General features: G+C 42.3%; 2 protein-coding genes across 4 annotated transcripts in view; one reads left to right on the top strand and one right to left on the bottom strand.

The window, feature by feature from the left end:
• Positions 1-26,931, top strand: part of pofut1 (protein O-fucosyltransferase 1) — a 404,965-nt gene that overhangs the window by 114,609 nt on the left and 263,425 nt on the right. The gene's annotated exons all lie outside the window — the stretch shown is intronic.
• Positions 1-26,931, bottom strand: part of plxna2 (plexin A2) — a 195,841-nt gene that overhangs the window by 93,542 nt on the left and 75,368 nt on the right. For all 3 annotated transcript variants that reach the window (XM_052059388.1, XM_052059387.1, XM_052059390.1), the window contains exon 4: positions 14,019-14,153. In XM_052059388.1, coding sequence (XP_051915348.1) covers positions 14,019-14,153 — 135 coding nt within the window. The remainder of the gene's footprint in view (positions 1-14,018; positions 14,154-26,931) is intronic.

Raw genomic sequence — 26,931 nt, 5'->3', positions numbered from 1 at the left:
GACAAGCACACTTTGCATTTTGAAATACAACGGAAAGATTGCTGACAAACACATCCAGCCCAACAACATCACCAACATGGACGAGGGGCCGCTCACTTTCGACTTCCTAGTGAATCACGCTGTAGAGAAGAAGGGGACTGGCGCGGTAGCGATACGCACAATGGTCAACGTGACGTAGGCTTTTACTGTTGTGCTTGGTTGGCATAGAAATGGACAAAGATGGTGAAAGTGAAGTTGTGAGGGGCATGGGAGCGATGGCGAACAAAGCTTTATTATGACTCGGAGGCAGCGCCGGGCTGGTTAGGCCACAATTTGTGAATCGATTGCGGATGCTTGGGTTTATATGCCTGCTTGCGCTGTTGTTTGAGCTTATGCAAAAGTCGGCATCATTTCTGAGGTGATGCGATGGAACCTGGCGTGTTTGATTGTAAATTTGCCCAGGTGTTCATTTCGGATACAGAAGATTAGGACTTGAGGATGAGTTTTGATCCAAAAAAATAACATGAGTCCATTGTTAAATCTTCACTAAAATACAACCACACTCAGTTTTTGTCCTGCTGCCTTCTTCAAAATATACACCAGTGTCCTTGCATGCTACCATCTTTTTTAAGATAGCGTATGTTTGACTATGCCTGCGTCAATAATACAATTCGTCTTGAATACAGGTATGTGTTGTATACAGAAATAGGGTGCGTCGTATGGTCGTGAAAATACGGTACATCACGGTACTACACTGCACATGAGGTTCGACTCACCACTCAGGTCACATTGACATCCACAGTGTTGCTATCTCTCACAGTCGAGTTAACACCTTCAGTCTTGCTAATATACAGAGTCTGGCTATGATCCAGAGGCTTGCAAATCCACACAGTATTGCTAACACAGTCTGAATAAGAAAAGTTAAAGAGAAGGCTCAAGATGGGGAGTTAGATGAGTTCCAAAGTGGGTGCTCAGGTTTCTATCAATTAATTGACTGTCGGGGGGCTGATGGGATGCGTTCCCCTCGACTAATGAGGTTAGGATTGGCCACTGGTTCCGGGGCAAAAAACCTGATTAGCACTAATCCTGCCTTAAGTTAATTAACAATGCCTACTCATGCAAATGAAGCGGTTTTGTCTGATGGGCTGGTACCCAGGGAACAGAGGCCAACACGCAAGCATGTACAACACGATTACGACCCGCACAAAAGGGGAAAGGACGCTTGAATCGATCATCATGAAATGAATAACAAGCGGTGCAGAGTAGACTGACGCTATACGAAAGTGAATCAGTGAGAGGTCTGTGAAATTGGCTTCGCCCACCATGTGGTGACCCACTTCGGTTTGATGAACGGGCTCAATTAACACAGAACGTCCCTTAACCCTTGACCTTCTTGAAACCATACCAATGTACGGTACATACATTAAACCAACTATGTTGCATTGCAGTGACATACCTGCAGACAAACCTGAACGCAACATGTAATTTTTTCCCCCCGTTTTTTCCCAGTTCTGTAAGGAAGTCCGAGTTATTGACTGTTTGCAAGTTTATCTAGTATTCCCAGAGAAAAATAATTCATTCATTCATGAATGAATGAATGAATGTCAGTTCATAGCGATACAATATTCAGATGGGGTGAAGATCTTCACCCAGAATCTTGAGCAGCAAAATAATGGGCGTTCTGTGGTGATTGAAGTGACATGTAACACGATATTATGATGTTGTAGTTTTACAAAATAATACACACAAATGTAATAATGTGTGGCAATAGAGAGAAAGAGAGAGCGAGAGAGAGAGAGAGAGAGAGAGAGAGAGACATACTTGAGTATGAATTCTAGCGTTACCAAAACAACATTCATACATAACTTCCAATACATCACCTCCTGAAAACTTCAAATCACTCCACTACAATACACCAGTTCACAATTAATATTTATCTAATAACATGAAAAAAACTTCCAATGGAAAACAAATAATTGTCATTGACTAGTGGAGTTATAGCCGTGCTATGTCGGGAGCAAGCTAATAGTTGCTGCTCTGGAAATGGCAACAAAATTGTTTTCAATGTCCAATTTCTCTTGAAAGGTCATCCATAAAAATGACTTTTTAATTGACTGGTTAATCAGAGGACGGAAAAATACCAAAATCACTCTGAGCCTGCACAAAAGGCGTTGAGTGGTGAATCTAAAATCTAATTGGATTAAAGAAAAAAAAAACATGTACCGGGTACTTTATATGTTAGGCACCATTCAGGATTCTTGGCAGATCATGTTGACATGGCAACACATAGAAACTGACATCTGTTTGGACCTCTGGTCTAACTTCAAGTCCCTTAGAGACTGCCGTCAACACAAATGCGAACAAAAAAATGCTTTGGTTCACGGGGTTTGACCAGAAGAACAACTTAAAAAGAATGTGGTGTCATTACAACCGAAAGGCAAATGGCACCATTAATAACAACGGATGAGCGTATCGACGGGGGAATTTGTCCTAATTTGTTCAGGTGTCAATAGCAATGTGAGCCTGTCAGCAAAATTGTGGAGAATGTCGCAGGAAACCCTCGATCTTCAAGCAACTGGACAAGCAAGCGGCAGTCCGATTGATTTGCTGACCCTCGTCTATTAAGGCCACCAAGCGGAGCGCATGCACGCTACAAGCCGATGGACTATCAATCAAAGAGAGGAGAACCTGCTGTCCCAGAGAGATTGTTGTCTCTTCCGGAAAAGGCCACACTCAGATTGTGCTTGATGACGACGCAAATGGACTTTATATTGGCACATACATGTCTATTATGAAATCGCAATAAAATGCACTTGAATAGCTTTGGCACCAGAAATGTTCATCTACGCCAGGAGTGTCCAAACTTTTTGCCAAGGGGGCCAGATTTTATGTGGTAAAATGTCGGGGGCCGACCTTGGCTGACATTCTTTACATTGAACAACAATATTGTTCAACAAATTTTAGTAAGCCAGTCTGTTTCACATTTCCATTTTTATTTTAATTCCAACAATCTTAAGAATTTCTTTTGGTTCATTTGAAACAGGTATATAACATGCAACTGCTTATTCACTTGACTTTTTCTTAAACAGAGTGCAAATTGATTGATTTGAAACATAAAATGTATCACCATGACTTTTCAATAGTCACAAAACCTTTGACTCGAACAACAGGGAAATGAACAAGCAATACACATATCCACAACTGCAAGGATCATTTGAAATATGACATATCAGTCAATATAAACACGGAGTGATGTCTTGTTAACTCGTGAGTGATGCCCTCTAGTGTCTAAATGCTATTACTCATTTAGTGAATGCTATTACTCATTTAGCCATTAGAGGGAAGCAGTACTCTATGAAACGTCACTCACCAGTCTACGAGACCTCAGTCAATGCAACACGTGTTCCATTGCGCCCAACCTGCGGGCCAGACGGCACTGACTTTATGACAGGGGCCGAGGGCCAGATGAAATTCGACCGCGGGCCGGATTTGGCCCGCGGGCCGGACTTTGGACATGGCTGATCTATGCTCTTTCAGTCGTCACTACATGTTGCATGTTTAATGTTTTACAAGAACTATTTACATGTTGTTCATTTTAGCATCACAAAACAAGTCTACAGTTTAAAAAAAACATTTGTATTAATCATTTTTTAAAAATGTTTATTTTAAATACACAGAATTATAACTCAACTGTTTCATACCACTCATAAAGAGAGAATGAAGCATTAGGAATGCAGAAGAAATTCACTCAATTTCAGCATGATTAACAAGTCGTAAGATGACTTTCATTCACAAAAAACAACAACAACGCAATTAAATAATTATAATTTATAAGCGCTTTGTTACAGCAGCCGCTGTTGTGAAAGTGCTTTATAAATCAGCATGTATTGTATTGTATAATTTAACATCTTATGATTGTGCATTTTTTTAGCATTGCACTTTTTAAATTAATACATATACCTATATCAGACATCAGATTCAGTGTTGTAGTTACATTAGCCTACAATGTCAAATAAATAAATAAATGAATACATACATAAATAGCAATAAAACAAATACTGACAGTGGTTATTGTAGAAGTTGTTGCCATTCCAAAATCTTCCAAATAAGTGAGCGGCATAGTTTCAGAAGTGCCCGGATTAGCTGACAATTCTGGGAGCCAATATAGACAATTTTTAAATGAATATTATTTTAATGCTATTTTTCTGACTGTACTCAAGGAGGATATTCATTTTAAAATGTCACCTTATTCATCTGTCATACGGTGGACATACATGGACAACTTTATGTAGACAACATGGGAGCTAGAAAGACAAACATGTAACAGAGTGACTTATGACCCCGGCTACTAAAGCGAAATTCACATTCCATTGACCTTCTTGTGTGTGTGTGTGCGTGTGTGTGTGTGTGTGTGTGTGTGTGTGTGTGTGTGTGTGTGTGTGTGTGTGTGTGTGTGTGTGTGTGTGTGTCGTGGGATGTCAGCTCAGTGAAACTCTTGTCAGAACGTGACAGAGGCCAAAGGTCAAAGCCACTGGGTTTGTTCACTCTCTGGCAGCTGAAAGCCGGCCACACTGCCCTGGGGCGCAAAGAGGGCAGTCTGTCGTAGGAGTATCAAGGACAGGCCAAAATGAAATAGACTTGTACCCTTCTCTTGTGTCCCTTCATTGTCAAGGGGGCTCTTTTTTTGGCCTCAAAGCCAGCCAGTTTGAATCTTGAATCAGGTTTTGGAATGAACAAAATATACAATCATAAATACCTTTGGTACTATTTACTTCACCCGGACTGAGTTCTGGCCCCTATGATTTTAAATTAGGGTAACCTTGGCATTACTCGGCTGGCTGCTATCTCCCCTTATAATAATCCTATTAAAGTATCGATACACCTCTAATTACCAATTTAGACCATATTGTATGCTGTTGCTGAATGTTTAATTTACAGCAGCTGTTTCTGTAATATTTGGGCAGGCGCTAGTGTGCAGATTTTCATGATTGATCTATTCAAATTATGTCAGGGTGGCATTGACAGGGTATAATCTGTTTACTCTGCAGCCACATTGGCAGATATCCAAGATATACTGTATCTGTTTTTAATTTGCAATTGTAAAGAGTCTTGATTTTTAGGATACCACCCGTCATTATTGTTTTTTCTAATTATACCACCATGACAATTGGCAATGACAAACTACATTTTGTGTTGATGTAGTATAAATTCGACTTTGATCAGGGTTACTGATGGTTTAAACGTTTGCTTACAGGAAGTCAAGGAAGAATTTATACTATACTATATTTAGGAAGAAGATTAGAATGAGAGAATAGATTTTAAACTAGCTGCGTTTATGTGCTGTAGCGTCAAAGTACAGTACATTCATGACATGACATATTCATTTGACTCTTCCCGGATTGTGATTCATCGTCAGAGACACGTCATCGTTGATTTTGTTGATTACACTAGGACACTAGTGTTTCAAGAACGTAAACATATACACGGTGAGCCTGCCAGCTCTAATCCTGGATAATGTGTGAATGAATTCTATTTCCTCATGCTTTAGTAACTGCTGAACCAATTTCCTTCCAATCAACCTACACTGACCAAACAAAGCTCAAAAGGTGTGTGTGTGTGTGTCTGTGTCTGTGTATTGAGGAGGGCGGGGAGGCTGTTCCGAGGGGAAGTACGGTCGATAAAGGGAACCTACAATGGGAATGGCTGTGGAGCTTGAAAGGGCGAACAGGTTGAAGAAGCCTCATACAAAATGTCTAAACCAAAAAAAGAAAAAAAGAGAAACCATGCATGGATTTCAAATTTCACAGCTGAGCACTCGGGAGAAATTGCCATGGTTGGGGGGTGGGGGGGGGCTTTCTTTCCTGATAATCTTTCAGTGGGAATGTTGGCATTTCATGAAACCAGGTCAGGAAAGGAGGATGAAAACGGTGAGGTGGTTTAATGTGTGCTAAAGAGATTGACAGCAACACTTGGATAAGCAACGTGATAGAGTGGCAAATGTGTCCATATTATAATCCAACTATGTGTCTTCGCTTTCAACATAACACACAGAAAAAAAATACCCACACCGATACATGAACCCCTCCTTGAGCCACCACCTAACTATGGAAGGAGGTCTTTGCGTGTCCCTATGATCTGGGAACTATGTTGCAAATAAGCCCTGAGACAAGGCATACCTCAAAGAGACAAAAACATTGGTCTTGGTTTTCCCTCGCCCTGATGCAGATTACCGGGGGCTCACATCCAGAGCCAGACCCTGAGGTGAGACTTGTTGGCCAGATGGCCCGGGGCTGCACCCAAGGGGCTTGGCCAGACACATTCCAAAGAGGCAATAAGAGTCCTCCTCCCCATGGACTACTTCACACTAGGACAACCTGGGCCAATTTTGTGATTCTATCATCTGACTTTCAGCCGCATGTTGGACACTCGGGCGGAGGTGTCAACTGATCACCACTTGATGGTGTGGCTGGACATGATATGTGGGGAAGATGTTGGTCGAACCTGGTGGACCCAAATGTATTGTGAATCTGCTGAGAATGTCCAGCAAAGTCCTGTCAGAAGAAGTTTAAATTGCCGACCCTTGTAGAACTTCACCCAGGTCGCGGGGGAGGCAGAGACATTGAGTCAGAATGGACTATGTTCTGTGCCTTCAATGTCGAGATGGGCGATCAGAGCTGTGGTCGTAAGGCATTGGGTGACCATTGTGGCGGCAATCCCTGGACCTGTTAGAGGACACTGGTGGTAAGGGACCGTCAAGCTGAGGGAGTCTGATCAGGCCTTCTAGACTCCGGAAGCAGCTGTCGGGTACCGGCTGGCCAAGCAGCGGATCGGTACCGGCTGGTCAAGTGAAATGTAGCTTCAGGGGTCACCAAGGCAAAAACCCAGGCATGAGAGGAGCCCGATGAGGACATGGAAAACGACTTACGGACAGGTTGGAGGGAAATCTAGGTCCGCCGTCGAGTGCAGGGAGTAGGGAGGGACCTAAAACAAGCAGGATATGGCTCTCGAGGAACTGGAGTTCTCTAGCCCTGGTCTAGTGTCTCAGTAAAAAGAAGTGTGACCAGACCCACAGCAGCGCAAATTTAACCACATCAGGTCTAATCGCATCTGCATAGATACGCCACACGAAGTGCAGGCTTGACACCGGTCACAAGAATCGAGCTCTGTATGTCTATTTTGCTTTTTCTTTGACTTCTTTGTGATCCCACCATACACCTCACTCAAAAATACAGAGGCTAACTTTCAGCAACACATTTCAGAACAATGGTACAATGTTCTTTGAAATCCAGTGTGTGCAGTTAATCAACACTTTTTACCCTAGAACGGATTATTTCTATATACACGATCTCCTAGTTCACATCCAAGACTATGATTTTTTTTCAAAATATTGCAAAACTTAAAATATCACATCAATCACTAAGATATATTACAAATGTGCTTCAAAAACCTTGTGGTCCATCCTGCGTGTATCACTTCAGAATCCTTTCAGATGTAAAAATTCTCCATGAATAATACATCACAGCCCTGGCTCGCTGCACTGGCCGCTGACCAAAGCAACCGACACTTAACACACACACTGATTATTCTCCACCATGTGCGATTTGCCAGCAGCCATAAAAGCGGAGAACAGGCGCCACAAAAGGGAATGAAAAACATCATAGGCATATTGACAGTCTAAAGTCCGATAGAAAGCAAGCAGGAGTAACTGGAGCTATTTATCCCACCAGGCCACACTGTGTTGAACAACAAAAGAGGCGAGTGGTTCTGGTGATAAAGCTAATTTTAATATTGAGATGTGAATACCAACCCAGTCGTTGGCAGTGTAACCGTGTGATTAAACACCACACAAGAGCACACAAATTGTGAATTGTCCATTCCGCGTTATGACAGAATGCAATGGAAACAAAAATCTATACATGTCGACGCGCATGTCTACTAAGAATAATATTAGGATTATTATTATTATTATCTGCGATTGGCTGGCAACCGATTCAGGGTGTCCCCCGCCTACTGCCCGGAGACAGCTGTGATCGGCTCCAGCACCCCCCGCGACCCTAGTGAGGATCAAGCGGTTCGGAAGAAGATGAATGAATATTATTATTATTATTATTATTATACAAATACCATATGTAATATAGCAATATATTCAGTAATATTTATTTAAGAAAATATCTCCAGATGGTTGCTAGGAAAAAAAGTAACCATTTAAAAAAATATGTGTTAAAAATATGCTTAGGTGTAGATGTAATGATATTAGAAACAATTTTAAATAGATCTGCTTGTCTCTTACACCCATATTCAACATAAAGTGATGGCGCAGCTATTGAACCCATGAATATGATTAAAACCCAATACGTCGACGTGGCTACAAGTGTGGTGCATTGCCAGAATGCAACATGAGTGGGATAAGAATTAGAAATTGGAATTTTTTTAAAATTAATTTTAAATGAATATTCATTCATCTTCCGAGCCGCTTGTTCCTCACTAGGGTCGCGGGGGGTGCTGGAGCCTATCCCAGCTGTCTTCTGGCAGTAGGCGGGGGACACGCCAAATCGGTTGCCAGCCAATTGCAGGGCACACAGAAACGAACAACCATTCGCACTCACACCTAGGGACAATTTAGAGTGTCCAATCAGCCTGCCACGCATGTCTTTGGAATGTGGGAGGAAACCGGAGCACCCGGAGAAAACCCACGCAGGCCCGGGGAGAACATGCAAACTCCACACAGGGAGGCCGGAGCTGGAATCGAACCCGGTACCTCTGCATTGTGAAGCCGACGTGCTAACCACTGGACTACCGGGCCGCCATTTTAAATGAATAATTTACTTCAATTAGTCATAAAATAAAAGCCTGGGCATTAGTCTGTTACACCGAGGAGCACATTTTATTTGGGAAATGCTTTGGCAAAAGTGGAGATTCTAGATGATAACAAAGCAACATCCAAAGCTCGAGGGGGCAGAGGATGCTGATCTTGAGCAACGTGTTTATTTTGTTATTTCTATCTGTCGAGCTGCAAATGTTTATGCCACACTTACACAACTGACAGATTACAACAAATTGTCCCTTGTTGTCATACGTGGCACTTGTTTGTGACAATGAAAAGGTGTATAACTGTGACAGAGGTTCAATGCTCAGTGGGTTATTATTATTTTCACCTGTCAAAAAAAGGACAGCCTTGTTTTTAAGTGTACAATTAAGCTTATAATTCTTCAGATGGGTCCAGTTATTGTAAAAAAATAAAAAATAAAATAAAAGCCTAAACAATGGGTCAAATTTGCATGTACATGATGATTACAAAAAAAAAAAAAAAGGTCTTGGTCCTAATTTGAATAGTGAATGTGAAGAGGCGGCATGTGTGCGAGCCCGTGCACTGTGTCGGTATCTATGCAAATGAAAGCAGAGGGCCATGTGGTTTGTGGTAGGTGTGTGTTGTTGAGGCACAACACACACAGACACACATGCACATACACGCACACACGAGCAAGTGTGACAAGCAAATGCATATATCTCTCTCTCTCTCTCTCTTTCTCTACCCAGTCCTTCCCACTGTGCCGGGCACACAGACCCTCTTTGTTATCCCGAGTAGGAAATGCAACTGGAGCCAAAATCTGTCCTGCTTTGTGTTTGATATCATCCCTGCTTTGTTCTCGCCACCTCCCCTCAGCAAGCACTTGGCCTCGCTGGCTCTGAGATATACACAGTGCCGCTTGGAAAAATGATGGCACTCGTGATGTTGTCCTCGATGTCAGACTTCTTGCGCTGTTGTCCGATATTTGAAGTGACCAGTCCGAAATTTGAGATCATAGAACAGACGGGACAACCCATCATGTCTTGAAAGGCATGCTAACCTTTGCCAGGAGAATCCAACGATTCATCCACGCCAGATGTACGGACTTATACACACATATTTGTGAGTCTGTATACACATTGTGTCACTTTGGCCGTAGAGCCAGAAAATAACATGAAAATCAATTTTTTTCAAATTACGTTCACTTAGAAAGTGACAACACAAGACAGCTGCCGGCAGCTTCGTTTAACTTCACACTACGGTGGATAGCATCGTTGCTGATGGCCATGCCTACTTCTTGTACACTAAAGACCAAGGTTGTGTATAACACAAACCAATGCTCCGTTCAAAGGAAATAACGCGATTGCATTTATGTGACCAAACATTCGGTTAATAGTTTTTATTTGGCTTTTTAAAAACCCAAATAAGAGCATATTCAGGTTTTTGTACACATTTACATGGCCTTTCAAAACTTGAATACTGCCAATATTGACTGCATGTAAACATTGTAATTGATCACTAAGATAATCATCAGAGGATATACCTGAAGTACATTAGATAATAGTACTACATAGAAAGAAGTATATGTAAGTCTGATACAATATTAATGTTCCATTATATATATATACTGTACATATATACTGTATACTGTATACTGTATATAATTGACACATCCATAGCTGCTTACAAGAATGACTGATGTGCACGTATGTGAAAAACATATAGTACGTACAGGTATATCAAAATGCTAGCTGTCTTTCTCTGTCTGGCGCAACGCTTGAGTGGTACCCTTGAACACAAGCCTGAACTATATGCGTGCGTTTGTCTGCTTCTGGAGAACTAGTCTGGCAGGGGGAGTATATGTGATGAATGCTAATGCCACATCTCGCTTCTCATTCACGCCACTCGCACTTAGCCATTCCACATCAAAAGCTTGTTTCATCCCCCGAATAAACGGGAATAAAGGATTTTGTAAATACGGAAAGAGGCTTCAGAGTCAAACTTGTCTTTGTTTGGCATTCTGCACAAATGTCACGCAGTTCGATACATGAACCGGAATTTCTGCCCCTTTAATGACCGGTATAATCTTAAAATGCACGGGAAATGCTCGGTAAAATAACCTGACTTCTTCGAAGAAAACGTCAAATCCACATGCAGTGCAGTAATAACTAGGCTTCAATAACTAGTCTGTAAAGACTCGGGATTTGAAACCGTAAGGTCACACGTCGAGTCCTGCTGTGGACCAATGCAACGGAAAATGCTAGCGTGACTACTTTTGAGTTGCCCTTTAGCGAAGCACTAACACCAAACCCCAACATCTGAAGTAGTGCGCGACAGTTGGTCTGCCATTTATATACAATAATTCATTTGAAGAGGCAGAATTCACTTTCGTTAAAGCAATTCAAGGCAGCATTTGGGGTCTTGCGTGAGGACTTATGGCTTCATTCGACCAGAAGTTTAGTTTTGTTCACATGAATGGCTGGATAGTTTTTATGCCGCTACAACACTTCCTCATGGCTGAGCCTGCATTGCTATGCTGGCAGTGTCGTCTTCGGGCTTCACCTTCACTTGAGGTGCTCCAACATAAAGTTGAATCGCCATGCATTCGACCACAAGTTCAACAAAGATATGCAAAGCCTGATGTGCAAAAAAACTTGTGTTGGATGATGCTGAACCTATCAAGCTGTGTGTGGAGGTCTGGGATGAAAACGGATGGAAAGCGCTGCTGGAAAGTGGTAAAAACTGCTGCCTAGTTTTTATACAACAGCTGGAATGTTAGCAGCACCCCGCTCGAGCTGATACCAGTCGACTTTAGTGAGAAAGCGGACTACACCCTGGAGTGGTCGCCAGTCAAGCACAGGGCACATAGAGAGACAAACAACCATTCACTTTTACATTCACACTAGTTGTGGGGGAACTGGACACATATTGCTTGCACTAAAGTCAGGTGAATGTATCACAACAGCATCAGTGACCATCTTTATTTCGCCGCTTGCTCCTGTTGACACATCCACCCATCTTCTAATTGTCTTAGACACACAAGGGTCGTGGGTGTGCTGGAGCCTATCGCAGCTGTCTTCGGACATGAGGCAGGGGACACCCTGAACTGGTTGCCAGCCAATCGCAGGGCACACATAAACAAACAACCATTCGCGCTCACAATTAAGATATCCTTTATTTGTCCCGCAATGGGGAAATTAGAGTCCTCAATAACACCTGGGGACGATTTCGAGTGTTTCATTCACCTGTCATGCATGTTTTTGGAATGTGGGAGGAAACCAGAATACCCGGAGAAAAGCCACGCAGGCACGGGGAAAGCATGCAAACTCCACACAGGGAGGCCAAAGCCAGAATCGAATCCTGCACCTGTGCAATAAGGCGGACGTGCTAACCACTTGGTCACCGTGCCGCCCATCTGTTGACATTTCTTATCTATCTATCTATCTATCTATCTATCTATCTATCTATCTATCTATCTATCTATCTATCTATCTATCTATCTATCTATCTATCTATCTATCTATCTATCTATCTATCTATCTATCTATCTATCTATCTATCTATCTATCTATCTATCTATCTATCTATCTATCTATCTATCTATCTATCTATCTATCTATCTATCTATCTATACAGAGTATATATATATATATATGTGTGTGATTGTTGTTTTTATTTTTTTTTATTCAGTCCATGCAAGTTTTCAACAATCAATTATAAGGATGGATGATATTTTTTAGAGTCAAATCTAGAATTTCATTCTACAGGGACTTTAATTGTATTTGTAGACCAGTTGCAAAAAAACGACTGCTGTTTGTCCATTGTCTGAACAAGGTTGTGTCTTGCTTGCACCACATTTGAACCACGCCCCACTGCTGCCACCTCTGTCTCCTTAAATAAATGAGTTATTGAGATTAGATACCCGCATTGTCACTAATCCAGCTGCCTCATTACATTAGCTGTCCTTAACTGTCATTGTGGGAAACACAGGCTCTTACTCTATTGGGGGCAGCATGGCTCAGTGCTAGAGTGATCGTTTCCCAACTTTGAGGTTGGTGGTTCGATCCCTATATAAGTGACAGCCCATTTACAGCCTATTCATTCGAGCCAACATCACATTTGATGTGCTCCATCCATGCAGACAATTGCAAGCATATCGTCTTTAACTTGCATGCCCGTAAAACGAACAGAGACTCTCCAGCATGCGTGTATCAAAGTGATTCGAGGTGCAAAATTGTTTGTTCAAGTCAACACCGGCGCAGGTTGCGGCCAAGCTGCCGCAGATGTGATTCAATGTGACACTGTTATATTTTTACACTCCCAGCAGGCAAACACTGACTAAAACAAAGCTGCGTGTTTTTTTTTTTTTTTTTTTTTAACAGTGTAAAATCTTTTGGGGTGAAAAAAAACAAACAAATCACACACCCCACAGTTATTTGTGTCAGTTGCTGATCTCCCGGGAGATGATGAGGAAGTGGAAGTTAAAGTTGAAACTGCCACTGCCGTGCGCTAACCTGTTCACTGTGGACTGTTGGTTGCTACTTTAACATGATATCTCTGTTAATTCATACACACCCATTATTTAAACATCAGCCTGCCCATTCACACACACACACATGCACACACGCACACACTCATAATGTAAACATGTCGCGCTCTTTACTCAGGACTCAAAAGGTAAACTTCTGCCTGTCCAATCACATATTGTAGACACAATTGTATGATCAATCAGCCTTCCATTGTCCCCTCCCACCGCGTCTGTCAAGTACGTCAGCGACGGGTTGCTCTTCACCTGATGTTGCTGTGTCACTTGATAAGACGAGTACGTGGACGACCTCTAGCTGTCCCTTTTCCCATCATCCCTCTTCCTCTCATCAGGCTCCGCCAAGCAGTCGCCCTTCACTTCTCTCTCTCTCTCTCTCTCTCTCTCTCTCTCTCTCTGTCTCTCTCTCTCTCTCTCTCTCTCTCTCTCTCTCTCTCTCTCTCTCTCTCTCTCTCTTTCGTTCTTTGGATCACTCGTCTCCTCATCTCTATTTCTTTCTTCCTGCCTGCCCTCATTGTTCGCCTTCATTATCAAATGCTGCCACAATGTCCCCTGCTGTGCCGCCCAGATTATTTATAGCCAATGAGAGGCCGTTGGTGGCACCCATGTTGAGAGGAGAGGCCAAGGCGGCTACTTGCGCTGTGCACACTTTTTACTACAACGCAAGCAAAGACACACAAAGCAAAGCTGCTTTACCGCACCACTTACTTGTCTTTCAGACATGACGTAGAGGTGAGCTCGGTCCAGCGAGAATGCCATATCTCGGAGAATGGGGCTGCTGTCCTTCATGATCGACACCGTCTCGTACTGGACGCCGCCGTGCGGAGGGCCGTCGATGCGAATCTGAGGAGGAAGACGGAGCGAGCGTTAAGGACAGGGACGGCCGCTGTCGCTTTGCTTTATATTTGTTGATCAATTCAATTCCCGTTTTGACATAGAACATCGGGAGGTGAATTCATGTGTGTACACAGTATATTAGTGATTGTGACTTGGACAACGTTGACAAAAAAAAAAAAAATCAAATACATACTGATTAAACTGATCCAACCACCAAGTGCTCTACAGTCCTAAAAATCTAAGGGATTCTTGTGCAGACACACCTAACAACAATATCTGGAACTGGACCTGTATTATGGTGCTGTCAGTACAAAAGTGAAAATAAAAGTCCCCTTTTCACTCCACGACTGACGTTATCTTACGCTGCTGCCATGTCTAAGCTTTTCCAGAGTCTCATATTTGCTTCAATGGTCCTTTTTCCTGCTGCCTTTACTTAATATGGAAGACCTTGTTTTCCCACCACTGATGATCTTGTTCTGTCTGCTGTGTAGAATATGGTCAATTTCTTTTATTGTGTGATTTAAAGTAAAGTAAACACACCGTGGCTACGTAGAACTGAGTCAAGCTTGTAGGATGCGAGGAAAAAATAAAGATTTTTCATCACCAAAATTTTCATTCATCCATCATTCGTAAATTAGTTACAAGAAAGGGTGTTCCTTCTTTCATAGAGGAACAGATGATAGACGATAATCTGATTCTGACAAGAAACATCTCCAAATCTTGTTTGCTCACACCATCGACATTAACAAATAATCAAACCGTATTCCTCATTTTATTTCTACAGAGGCCATGTTTGTAAGAAACACAAACATCTTTTTTTTCTGGTTGATTGCCTTGATGAGAAGAATATTTGCAAGTGCCATCATATGTTTAATCCACTTAATTAGTACTCCACTGTCAAAAGCCCAAAATGCGTCAACACAAGCCAAGTAAAAGCTTCTGGATTGTGTTTCGTATGTGTGTGTGTGTGTGCGCTCTTAGAATGTGCTCTTGTCTGTTGTTGCAAAAGTGAAACTAAAGATTGCAAAGGGTGGGGGAACTGTCTCCATGTGCAGAGTCTGTCAACGGTCTTTAAATCTTTTCAAGAAAGAGCATGGGGAGGGGAGGGCAGTTTTATGCTTGGTGCGCATTCACTTTTTGTTTTACTGATTTACTCTCAGGGAGGAGGTGACTGGCTGACCCCTGCAATGCAAGATGGGGTTACCACTAAATTATTAGCTGATATTATTAGGCCTTTGAGAAACCTTAGCTCTGTTTATCTTCCGTCGGCCTGATGGATGATGGGCTCCCCCAATAAAATTTGGAACCAGGGGCTAAGTTACCACAAAAACAGTGGGAAAAGCCACGTCATATAAATTCCCCCCTCTTGGACCCACGTAACCTACTGCCAGCGCAGTTCCCAAACTAGTTGGATGAATGTAAATCTGAAAGGTCATCACAAGGTTACCAATGCATCAGCGATGTCTCGCGATGTGAAATATGATGGCTCTATCATTCGCCGATGACCGTCAGCATACCTCCACCCCAACGTTCATCCATCTATTCAGACGCTGACAGCATCAGAAAGCAGGCCAACACTCAATAACATCCCGGCTCGATTACTGCAACGCCCTGTACTTTGGAGTCAGCCAGTCCTCCATCAAGCGCCTTCAGCTGGTACAGAATGCCGCTGCTCGCCTCTTGACTGGTACTCGTAAGAGGGAGCATATAACTCCTACTTTGGCATCCCTTCACTGGCTCCCCATTCATTTTAGAATTATTTTTAAGATCCTCCTCTTTGTTTTCAAATCTCTGAATAATCTCGCGCCACCTTACCTCTCTGAGCTCATACGCCCCTACACCCCTGCCCGGCGCCTCAGGTCTGTGGACCAGTCTTTGCTAGACGTACCAAGAACTAAACTGAGGCTCAGAGGGGATCGAGCCTTTTCTGTTGCTGGTCCATCTCTCTGGAATGACCTCCCACTGAACATTCGGCAAGCCTCCTCGCTGCCCATCTTTAAATCCCTCCTCAAAACTCACTTGTATTCTTTGGCGTTTGACTCAGCATGACTTAGATTTGCTATTGTTTTTACTGCTTGGTGCTTTCTACCGCCTTATTACTTATTACTTATTACTGATTCGTCTTACTGTTTATTGTATATGCTAAATCGCTCCATGTACAGCACTTTGTATGCAGCGATGGCTGTTTGAAAGTGCTCTATAAATACTGTTGACTTGACTTGACTTGACTTGACAATAAAGCATCACAGAGGGGAAAGTCAAGGTTGTAAGTCAGTCAAGAGAATATGTAGCGATAAGGTGGGACGGTGCTGTTGTGTTTGCAAAAATGGTATCCAATAGCTTGATGGCCTTTTCCAAAAGCTGATGAGTGGCTCACATGATGAAAAGTGCCATTATGTTGGAAATAAACGACACATGAAGTTCAAAAAATAACAGACACACGCCAAAAAGTGAAACTTCATGGGAAGTAAGGAGACATTGAATTTTGAGGCAAATTATAATATAATATTTTCAGAGTGATTGCATTACGGGAAGCATCCACCAGAATCATAACGGCAGCATTTTAAAACCATTTTCATATATAGGGCGTATCGCATTATAAGGCACAATGAATAGAAGCTACAACAGTGGCCGCGGCTGCGTTATGCATCTACTACATAGTGCTATGCTAAAGGGAATACAATTCAATACAGCTTTATTCAATACAGCTTTCACAACCGCTGAAGCTGTAACAAAGCGCTTTACAGAACAATTAAAATACTACGTCCTAAAAGTCAGAATATTTATCCTTATATAAGGTGCATTGGATTATAATGCACACTGACGGCTTTTGATAAAATTAAAAGCTTTTAGCTGCACCTTATGGTGCGGAAAATACGGTAAAAAATATTTTTTCTTACGCTTTTTGTCTGGGTCTACATGTGTAGATGTGTACATGTGTCTGTCTGGAACCTTCCAGATTCCTGACACTTACCTTATTCATACTGTTATATCTAGCCTTAAGTTTATTATTTATGGAATCCTAATGTGAATAAAATGGGAGAGAAGGAAGGCTTTCAGACACCTCTGGACTGTTGCGGTACCTTGCCTGGCCTTGTTACATTCAAAAACCCACATCCCATTGCTATTCATAATACCGCCCTGATCTTTTATATTTGCTGTAAGTTATGGAAAGAATGTTTCATTCACACAGACACGCCAATGGCTGAAGAAGTACACGCGAGAAAGGCGTATTTGTAGCATATGAAGGCGTTCTGCGGGATCACCTCTGAGTGGGCGACACAGGCATGCAAGGGGAAAATGGAAACGGAGGAACCAATGTTTAACGGACCATTGGACCAAAAATAATTCAGTGCAAAACGCACTCTTAACCACACCACCTACCATCTTGTAGTACCTGTGGAAGTAAATCTGGTGCCGCCACCCCCCAAAAAAAAATTCCATTAGCTACACGTTGCAGCCACTTCAAACCATTTCCTGTCCGCCCCATTAGGCTTTATTTTACACATGCTGTGTGTCAAGGTTGTTTTTTCTTTTGCTGCAGTGCCGCCCCTTTGCTTTTCGAGAACACAACCCTAAAGAGCCACCCAACGTGTTCCGTGGTGAGTCCCCCATGATCCTCATAGCCCAGTACATTAGCCAGTCTTACAGAGCACTAGAAACTCTAAAAGGACATAAAACATCATGTTTCTCCTCCATTGACCACAGCGACTGTGAGATTACTTTTGATTGGATTCCTCGCTTGCCGCACGACAAGAATTTTAATCACGTGTTTGGTGAAGTGAGCTGACTCACATCCAAAGCAGTCAGACTATTGCGGATTTAGGAGAACCGTTACTGTTGTGAACAGCTGTGAAGCTCCCGTTACACTTAAAACATATCTGTTGCCCAATTCGAGATTCCATTGAGCAATATTGTGATGACGCCGATCACTGTGACACATTCAGTCGTATGCGGGACAAGAAGTGGTGCGATGGGACGGGCAGCAGGAAAGGCATGGCAGCAGCATCAGAGGCACCCTCCTTGTGGCTACGGGGGCCAGAGCCAGAGGGGTGCTTTTGATTCGAACATGTAAGCACCACGCAAAAGCTGTTTGAAGGTTGACCAAATTCCAATTCAGAGTGGCCTTCTCTCACTTCCCATTTTTGCTCCCTCTCCCTTTGCCCGTTTTGAACAGTGAGCCAGACCACGAATCCCTCCCCCCCACCGTGTGAAGCAATTTGCTGAGTGGAAAGCAGTAAATAAAAGCAAAAGTAGCGGTGCCTCCAAATGCGTGTCTGAATTTTGCTTTGTGGAGGTTGCCATTCACAGATAAAAAAGAAAATAACTTGCGGCAAGCAAATGTATTCCGCTTATTCAAATGGAAATCATAGCGCAGAAGATCTGAGCCTCAGATTGAGCATTCTAAGAATTTTCTTATTACTTATGATAAAGTGGTGATTCGTTTTCGGAATGCATGGCTGATGTTGCAGCTTGACTGAGCAGACATTCTCGTTTGTAAAGAATATTTCTGCTTTAAGAAGCACAGATGCTCACAATTACCTTCAGCGATGTTTTCTCTTCAGATTTAGAAAAGTCTATTTTCTCACCTTGGCCTGGAGGGAGGTTGGCGTTTATGCATGCGGATGCTGGTGGACACGGGTGGTTGCCAACAACAACACAGCCATTTGAAGGAGACAAGGACTAGGCCACCGGGTTTTCGCGACTCAAGCAGATTGTAAGCCGCAAAGGGTTGACCTCAACCAAATAACAATATAGAAGACATTTAACACTGACACCTCACACCAGGAAGCCAGTCAAGCAAAGATAGAAAAACAAAAACCGACAATTTGCTCTGGAATAGTACAGATGGTACAAAGTATACTGCCTACAGTGGAACCTTTTTTGTGTTTACTTTTTTGTGAATAAGACAAACTGAACTTTGACAGAAATTATTTAAATGGTCGAAATGCTGCCACCTTTACACTTTTTATATGTCCACTGCGTTGAAGGGAACATTGAACAATTAACCCACCAGAGGGTGCTACTCGAAATGCTAAATTGGATCCAAAAACGAAGAAGAGTAACATTTTACAAGGGGACTAAATCAAAGCTTGTGATGCTCTGTGAGGCCATGAAACACTGCAATCGTGTTTATGTTTTGCACTCTACGATTATCTGTTTCAGGAAGTTTGGTTCAAATTGTAATTCCAAGGTTTGAATATTATTACAGACCATAAACCCAAGATAAGGATGGAGGGGTCTTTAAGTATTCATATGGTATTCTAAAGCATAAATAAGGCTTGAATTCATAAGCACTCAAACTAAGGGTTTTGGAAGTTTTCATTTCAGTTTCAAAGGCGTCTGTTTCTACGACATAAAGGTTTTATGATGCTGTCGGTCATAATTTCCTATGGCAAAAATTGATTCTAAATTCAAGTAAAGTGGATTGTATTCTATCCTTTTGTTCCGTTGTTGCATGTTAGGATCTGGATATGAAAGATTCCCATTGGCACGTGTGGCAGCAACAGTATCTACTGCATCTGCGCTAATCCAGTCCAGCCATCTTGGGTGTCAAAGTGAGAGACATTCTCCTTGCCTCGCCAATCCCACGCACTGGATTATACTCTGTAAAATAACACTGTGCCACCTTTTCTGTCTTTTGCTCTCAATGCACGGACACCTGACACTTGTAGTTTCCCAAAGAAGAGGCTTAGCTGAGGAACATCTCGTTTTGAAAGTCGAGTGATATCTTGAAACTTGTGAAGGACACAAGTCAGAAGGATTTGACGGCGCTGACAATAACTGTTTTACCGAGCAATTCCAGCCAATTTAACAGAAGAAATAGAGTTGAGCCTTAGTAACAGACTTTGAATGGGACACCGACAGGAGGTTGACAGGTGAGGAGTCTGTGTGTGTATGTGTGTGTGGGTGTGTGTGTATATGTATATATATATATATAGAGAGAGAGAGAGAGAGAGAGAGAGAGAGAGAGAGAGAGAGAGAGAGAGAGAGAGAGAGAGAGAGAGAGAGAGAGAGAGAGAGAGAGAGAGAGAGAGAGAGAGAGAGAGAGAGAGAGAGAGATAGATAGATAGAGTTTAATGAGCTCCAGTGTGCATGGACTTGGCTCCAGATTGTTTGGATTGAGTCTATGGAAACCCAACGTCGACCCGATTTAAAACAACAGACAAAAATTATCTCACAGTTCGTTTTACACCTCAGCTATGCATGAAGTGGACTGGAGGGTCAGTGGTTAAACTGCAGTGACTTTTGTGTGCATGTGTGCGTGCGCTCGTGTGACCATGCCACTGAAGGTTTGCATCAAACTGTGAGGGGGAGCTGGTAGGCAACTTGTCAGTTCGCCCTACTGGGAGCTACAAACAGTGACAGATGACAGCGTGTTGTATGGGTACTGATTTCACCTTTGACTTCAACTATCACAGGCACCTTGGGCCGTATATTATTTAACATCTGTTATGGAGTTCATGCTTAGGGAAAGTTCCAGAAACTTCCCATGGTAAAATTAACCAAAATTAAATATTTATGGAGTTTTAAACTTATACAATATCTGGACCATAAATGGAAAGAAGAATATATAAAAAAAAAAAAAAAAAATCCTCATCTCACCCCTCGGGTGGTGTCCGTCCCTCATTCAGCTCGGGTCCTCTACCAGAGGCCAGGAAGCTTGAGGGTTCTGCGCAGTATCCTTGCTGTTCCCAGCACTGCACATTTCTGGACTGAGATGTCCGATGTTGTTCCCGGGATCTGTTGCAACCACTCATCTAGTTTGGGGGTCACTGCCCCGAGTGCTCCGACCACCACAGGCACGACTGTCACCTTTACCTTCCAGGCTCTCTCCAGCTCCTCTCTGAGCCCTTGGTATTTCTCGAGTTTCTCATGTTCCTTCTTCATGATGTTTCCATCACTTGGGACCGCTACATCCACTACAACGGCTTTCCTCTGCCCTTTATCTATGATCACGATATCTGGTTGGTTCGCCATTACCATCTTGTCAGTCTGGATCTGGAAGTCCCACAGGATCTTCGCTCTGTCATTCTCCACCACCTTCGGAGGTGTTTCCCATTTTGACCTTGGGGTTTCCAGTCCATACTCCGCACAGATGTTTCGGTAGACTATGCCAGCCACCTGGTTATGGCGTTCCATGTAGGCTTTCCCTGCCAGCATCTTACACCCTGCAGTTATGTGTTGGATCGTCTCAGGTGCCTCTTTGCACAACCTACACCTTGGGTCTTGTCTGGTGTGGTATATCTGGGCCTCGATGGCTCTGGTGCTCAAGGCCTGCTCCTGAGCAGCCAGGATGAGTGCCTCTGTGCTGTCCTTCAGGCCAGATATATATATATATATATATATATATATATATATATATATATATACTGTATACAAAACACTCATGCATACAAAACACACATATATATATATATATATATATATATATATATATATATATATTTATACACACACACACAATACAATACATGCTGATTTATATAGCGCTTTCACAACAGCGGCAGCTGTAACAAAGCGCTTAACAAAACAGTTAACATAAAGTAAAATAATAAACAACACATAACATAAAACACGGACAGTCATGCAGTTCTAACCACTTTTCTATCACACGCTTTGTTTTTTGAAGCAGTTTGAGATGAAAGAGGAGAGAATCAAAGTTTCCTTTAAGCAGTGGATCAGAGACGTCATGCTCAAAATGCGCACACATCAGCTACAAGCTAAGTTTCAAAGTCAACAAGAAGCTGGAGCATCCATTGACGAAAAAAGAGATTGGTTCACTTCTCCTGTCCGATGGAAATCCATTTCAATTCCAAGCGGCGACTCACGGTTCCAAATGCGCATCGGCGCTCTGCGCTAACGCTCCTCTCTCCTCATCCTCAACTTCAGCAGCCATCCATTCAGCCGCACCAATGCCGACTGTCCAACAGCGCCGACATAGCCACTGAACAAAAAGGGTTGTGAAAAATGCTGCCCATTACAGGCGCAAAAAACACAAGCGCCCCAGGTCTGTGCAGCACCGACAGTCAATGGCGCCGACATTCCTCCTAATCAAAATCTGTGCTGGTACAGGCGTGCTGCCGAGAAGGCGCAACCACCAAGCACAGATTCTTCTCCTCTGACGAATGTCGTGGACAAAAAACGCTGAAAACAGTCCATATCAGGTCCGCACGATGAAACAACAAACAACATATGTGACAAAACAAAAGACAAAAACACCAAAAAAGAACAAAAAAGCAAGGCTCTTGAAGAGCACTTGCCGAAGGCTGCCTACTCGGGCGCCATCTTGGGAAAAAAAAAAAATACATATACATATGTTATCGCATCTCGCCCAACTCCGCTTTGTTCCAGTAGCCCATTTTTCATCAAGGTGCTCTGGTTCCCCAGCACCTGACGCAGACCTTGTTTGGCCGGGCGACGCCTGAGCCGACATCGGGATGGAGGACGGACACCACCCAAGGTGTGAGACGAGGAATTTTAAAAAATAAATAAATAAATAAATATAAACTAACATTCCTGCATGGGTTACAACATACATTTTTTGGACATACTGTAGATGCTCCGCTACACTAACTATATACATTAAAAAATATAATTTTTTTTTTTTTTAATATGACGGTGGGGACTGTACCAAGTGGCCCACAGACTGGCAGTTGGGGACTCTGGACATCAATCATCGAGGGTCATGGTGCACATTAGAAGTTTTGATATTCTTTCGTATGACGTCACACATTTTTTGACGTACACACAATTGATAAGTTGAATCATTAGGCGAGCAAAGAAAAAACCCTAGGAACAATTTCTGAGAAATGGTTCTTAAAAAAAAGAAATGGTTTTCAATTTCCATGGCAAGAGATAGATGACCACAGCGCATTCCGTAGAGATCGTCTGGTGTCATTGTTATACCAAAGATGTATCTTCATTCCTAAACTGAGGCACACAAAAATGGTGTAACAAACGAAACTATGAAGCCATCACTAGCCTAGCATCTAATAAGATGGCAGGATATGATAGTTACATTGTAGCGAGCAAACCTCGATCTCTATCGACAGACCCAAACATGCCTTTGCATGTAGCTCTTGTATTTCTTGACTTCAGGTGGACTAAACTACAGACTACGGCTGCTTCTTGTGTGTCTTTCTTTCTCTTTCCTTCACAGTGAGGTCTCGCTCTGTCTCGATAACGCATCTAATCCATCACCGCTGTCAGGTTGAAGAATTTATGTGTCAGTGGGGAGAATGCCGTGTAGAATTGGCCGTGTGTGCTGTGTGGGATGGCTCGCACCAGCACAGCATTTCTGTAGTACAAGATACGATCCCATATGTCATACTGTTGTTAGCCTGATTCTCATCGGAGAGGCTTTTACGTTGTGATACAAAGAAGAAACATGGTGTGGAGAGAGCAAAGGCAGTCAAGGGGGACTAAAAGTCCAACATCGATTTGACCTTTTATTTGTGCCTATCTTTAATATTTTCTTTCACGCCTTAAAAATATTAAATTTGCAGATAAAGAAGACACATTTGTAATATGTGACAAAATGTTAATGCATGCTCTCATGGGTATTTGAGATTTTTTTTATGTTTGATGTCTCAGGTTGAGAATGCTTGACAAAGGAATAATGACAAAAGTTAGAGGAAGAACGATCATAGATGAAGGCAGTGAGCATGTGTACTATTTACAATTTAAAGCTGTACGCTCAGGTAGCTATCGTGACCATTTTGTGTGTAACATGTACCAGAAACACTTCACTTCTAGCTTTGTCAGACCCCAACAATGATAAGACATCAAAAGAGAACAGTGAATAATTGACCACAGAAGAGGCACATCCAAAAATGCCCCAACTGTGTCAATAACAAAGTTCTTGAAATGAACTAAATGAATTAAAGATTTTTTTTTTTAATGGAAGCTAAAATTGACAGAAACATCACCGTCAACAAAATGCAATAAAAATAAGAGGTAAAAAAAAAACTAACTGAAACAACATTTTGTGTTGACAAAACTAATAAAAACGAAACAATAAATATAGCGCAACGTAACGTATTTGCTCATCAGTCCGGTCACTAGCCCCATAAATCGCGGCTGTCCACTATAAAGCTAAATTAAATCTGTTTTTTTAAAAAAACAAAAACCAACACATCAGCTCTAATATGAAATACAACAAACTGAATTTGAAATAAGTCAGAATGAAGTAAAGACTATCGATAATGAAAAATCCCAAACTCTAATAACCCCTGGTCCATTTGAAGGAGGGTTGCAATTTGTCTTGGTCTGAATCAACACCGAGGTGCATTTCTCTTCTTAACAAATTCCAATGCCACTACATCTACTGAAATGACCTTTGGTCAATACCGAGTAATTACTTCATATTTTTGGCCAGGCACCATAAAGCTTATTGATTTGCCTCCGAGCTTTACGCACCAAGTCTTTAACCCACTTTACATCTTCGCTCATGAATGCCAGATTGGAAGACAAGGACTCCGTAGGCAAGTAATCACGTGATGGTCTTTCACTTTGTCTATTGATTTCCGTCACAATCGGAACACATCAGCTTAAAAGGCTAAATGTGCTTTTTTAATATCGTACAGTATATTTCATTAGATTAAGTACGGAAAAGGGCTTTAACGGTGTCCTTCACAAACTAAGGCCGTTTATAGTCAGGGGTCGTGTGATTGTCAGTTCTCAGGCGGTCGTAGGATGATCAGATGGTTTTCTAGCAAAATAACAATTTCAAGATTAGCCCGTTGAAGGGTTGACGCATTACGAGTTAGCGTTGCAGGTCATGACACAAATGATAAGAAAAGCGCATTATGTTTATGTTGCAAATAGAAGTATATTTCTATTGATTACGAAATGTGCATTAAAGGAACATTGCTAATTTGAATGAGCATAAACAAGTGCAATGTGCTGGAATTTTGAAACGACATTGTGAAAAGTATGTTTATAAAATGGTAAATTAAAATACAAACAAATAATAGTAATATTGAATGGTGAACAGTCCAGTCCCCTAAACCCTGAACAGGATAAGCTAAACAGGGGTCACAAACCTTTTCAAAGATGAGAGCTACGTGTAAGTGGTGGCACGGTAGGCGACTGTTTAGAAAGTCCGCCTCGCAGTGCAGAGGTATCAAACCCGGGTTTGATTCCACTTCCTGTGTGGAGTTTGCATAATCACCCTGTGCCTGTGTGGGTTTTATCCGGGTGCTACGGTCTCCTCCCACATTCCAAAAACATTCGTGTCAGGTTAATGGAACACTTTAAATTGCCCCTATGTGGGAGTGTGTGCACGAATGGTTGTTCGTCTATGTGTGCCCTGCGATTGATTTTATCCACTCAGTTTTCAAAAAAAAAGAAAAAAAGAATCAGCCGATTAATCAGTTCTTGTCATCGATTAATTCAAGACCTTAGACTGCACAAAAGTGTTGATGTGAATGATTGCTTGTCTATATCCCACTGTTGACCAGCAGCCAGTCCGGGTTCTATCACTCCTCTCTTTTAAAGTTAGTAGGGACAGGCTCCATCTTTGTTTGAAAACAAATGAAGAAATGACGTCAGCATGATATCAAGATCAAAATAGTAAACTGATTTGAGGATTCACCCCCACAGGACAGCAGGACAAAGGGGTCTTAAAGCTGCAAGTTACGAGACAACCATTCAACCATGTTATTATCCAAGCTGCCTGTGCAAACATCCTTTGGGACAAAGTCTCACCAAGGTTTGACAAGCAGCCATCTACATACATCATGTCCATAAGCCATTCAATTCCATTTGAGTGCTGTAATGTAGCTGTCGCTGCCGCAACTTACAACCTAAAACATGATTACATCAGCACTTTCTGCCTCATCACCCCCCCCCCCCCCCCCACCACCACCACCACCTGAGTCGAAAGCAGAGACCACAGAGGCCATGTTTGGATGAGATCAGGCCTGAATACTGGTAAGCCCAAATACAGACATTACAGCACAGCAGCAGAAGAATGAGGCACCGTGTGAGGTCTATATTTAGCTCAAAACACCTACCAGAGGGCCATGCGCTCGTGATGGGCGCGGGCCAAGGAGGTCCACCGGGAGTGAAAATGGATGGATAGTCTTCCTCTTTAGTACTCAGTAGTGTCTACATGGCAACTCTATATATAGAATACTGAATGTCAACACATGGCACCGCAATCTGGTTGTAATATCCATTCCAGGAGAGGGGTTACACGAATAACTTTCAAATAATTTTACATGCCACTCCTAATATGAATCACTTCAGTCATAATATAACATTGAAACGGCAGAGTCAATTCCTTTGTTTTTGTTGGTTTCAGATCGAAAGATGAATATGAGGGCAAAGTTCAAATTCCAGATTTCATTTCCTAGTATTTGCATCTAGATGTGTTCAACAACCCGAGATGGAGCACTTTTTGTTTTGAAGCCACACACTTTTCAAATAAGAACATTTTTTAGAACAGACATTATTAAATGCAACGAAGAACATTTAATCATTGGTAGCATAAACCTTTCACTTACAATAATAACTGCACACAGGATACTCACACACATATTTCCAACAGGCTTTTCCAGGCCCTTACTGCAGCCTCTTTCGGGTTTTGTTTATTTCTGGGGGCATCGCTCATCAATCCCCACTTCAGGAGTTGAAATGCATCCTCTCTTGGGTTATGGTCTGGTGTTTGAATTGGTTAGTTTCTGACCCTTCACATTCCTTTCAACACCTCTCCAACAGAGTTCGACATCCTTTGCATGTGCCAGAGTGATACAAGGTCCAAACCAGCTGACCTACC

The sequence above is a fragment of the Hippocampus zosterae genome, chromosome 2 (assembly GCF_025434085.1).
Source record: "Hippocampus zosterae strain Florida chromosome 2, ASM2543408v3, whole genome shotgun sequence".
NCBI lineage: Eukaryota > Metazoa > Chordata > Actinopteri > Syngnathiformes > Syngnathidae > Hippocampus > Hippocampus zosterae.
This window is presented reverse-complemented; position numbering and strand designations above follow the sequence as displayed.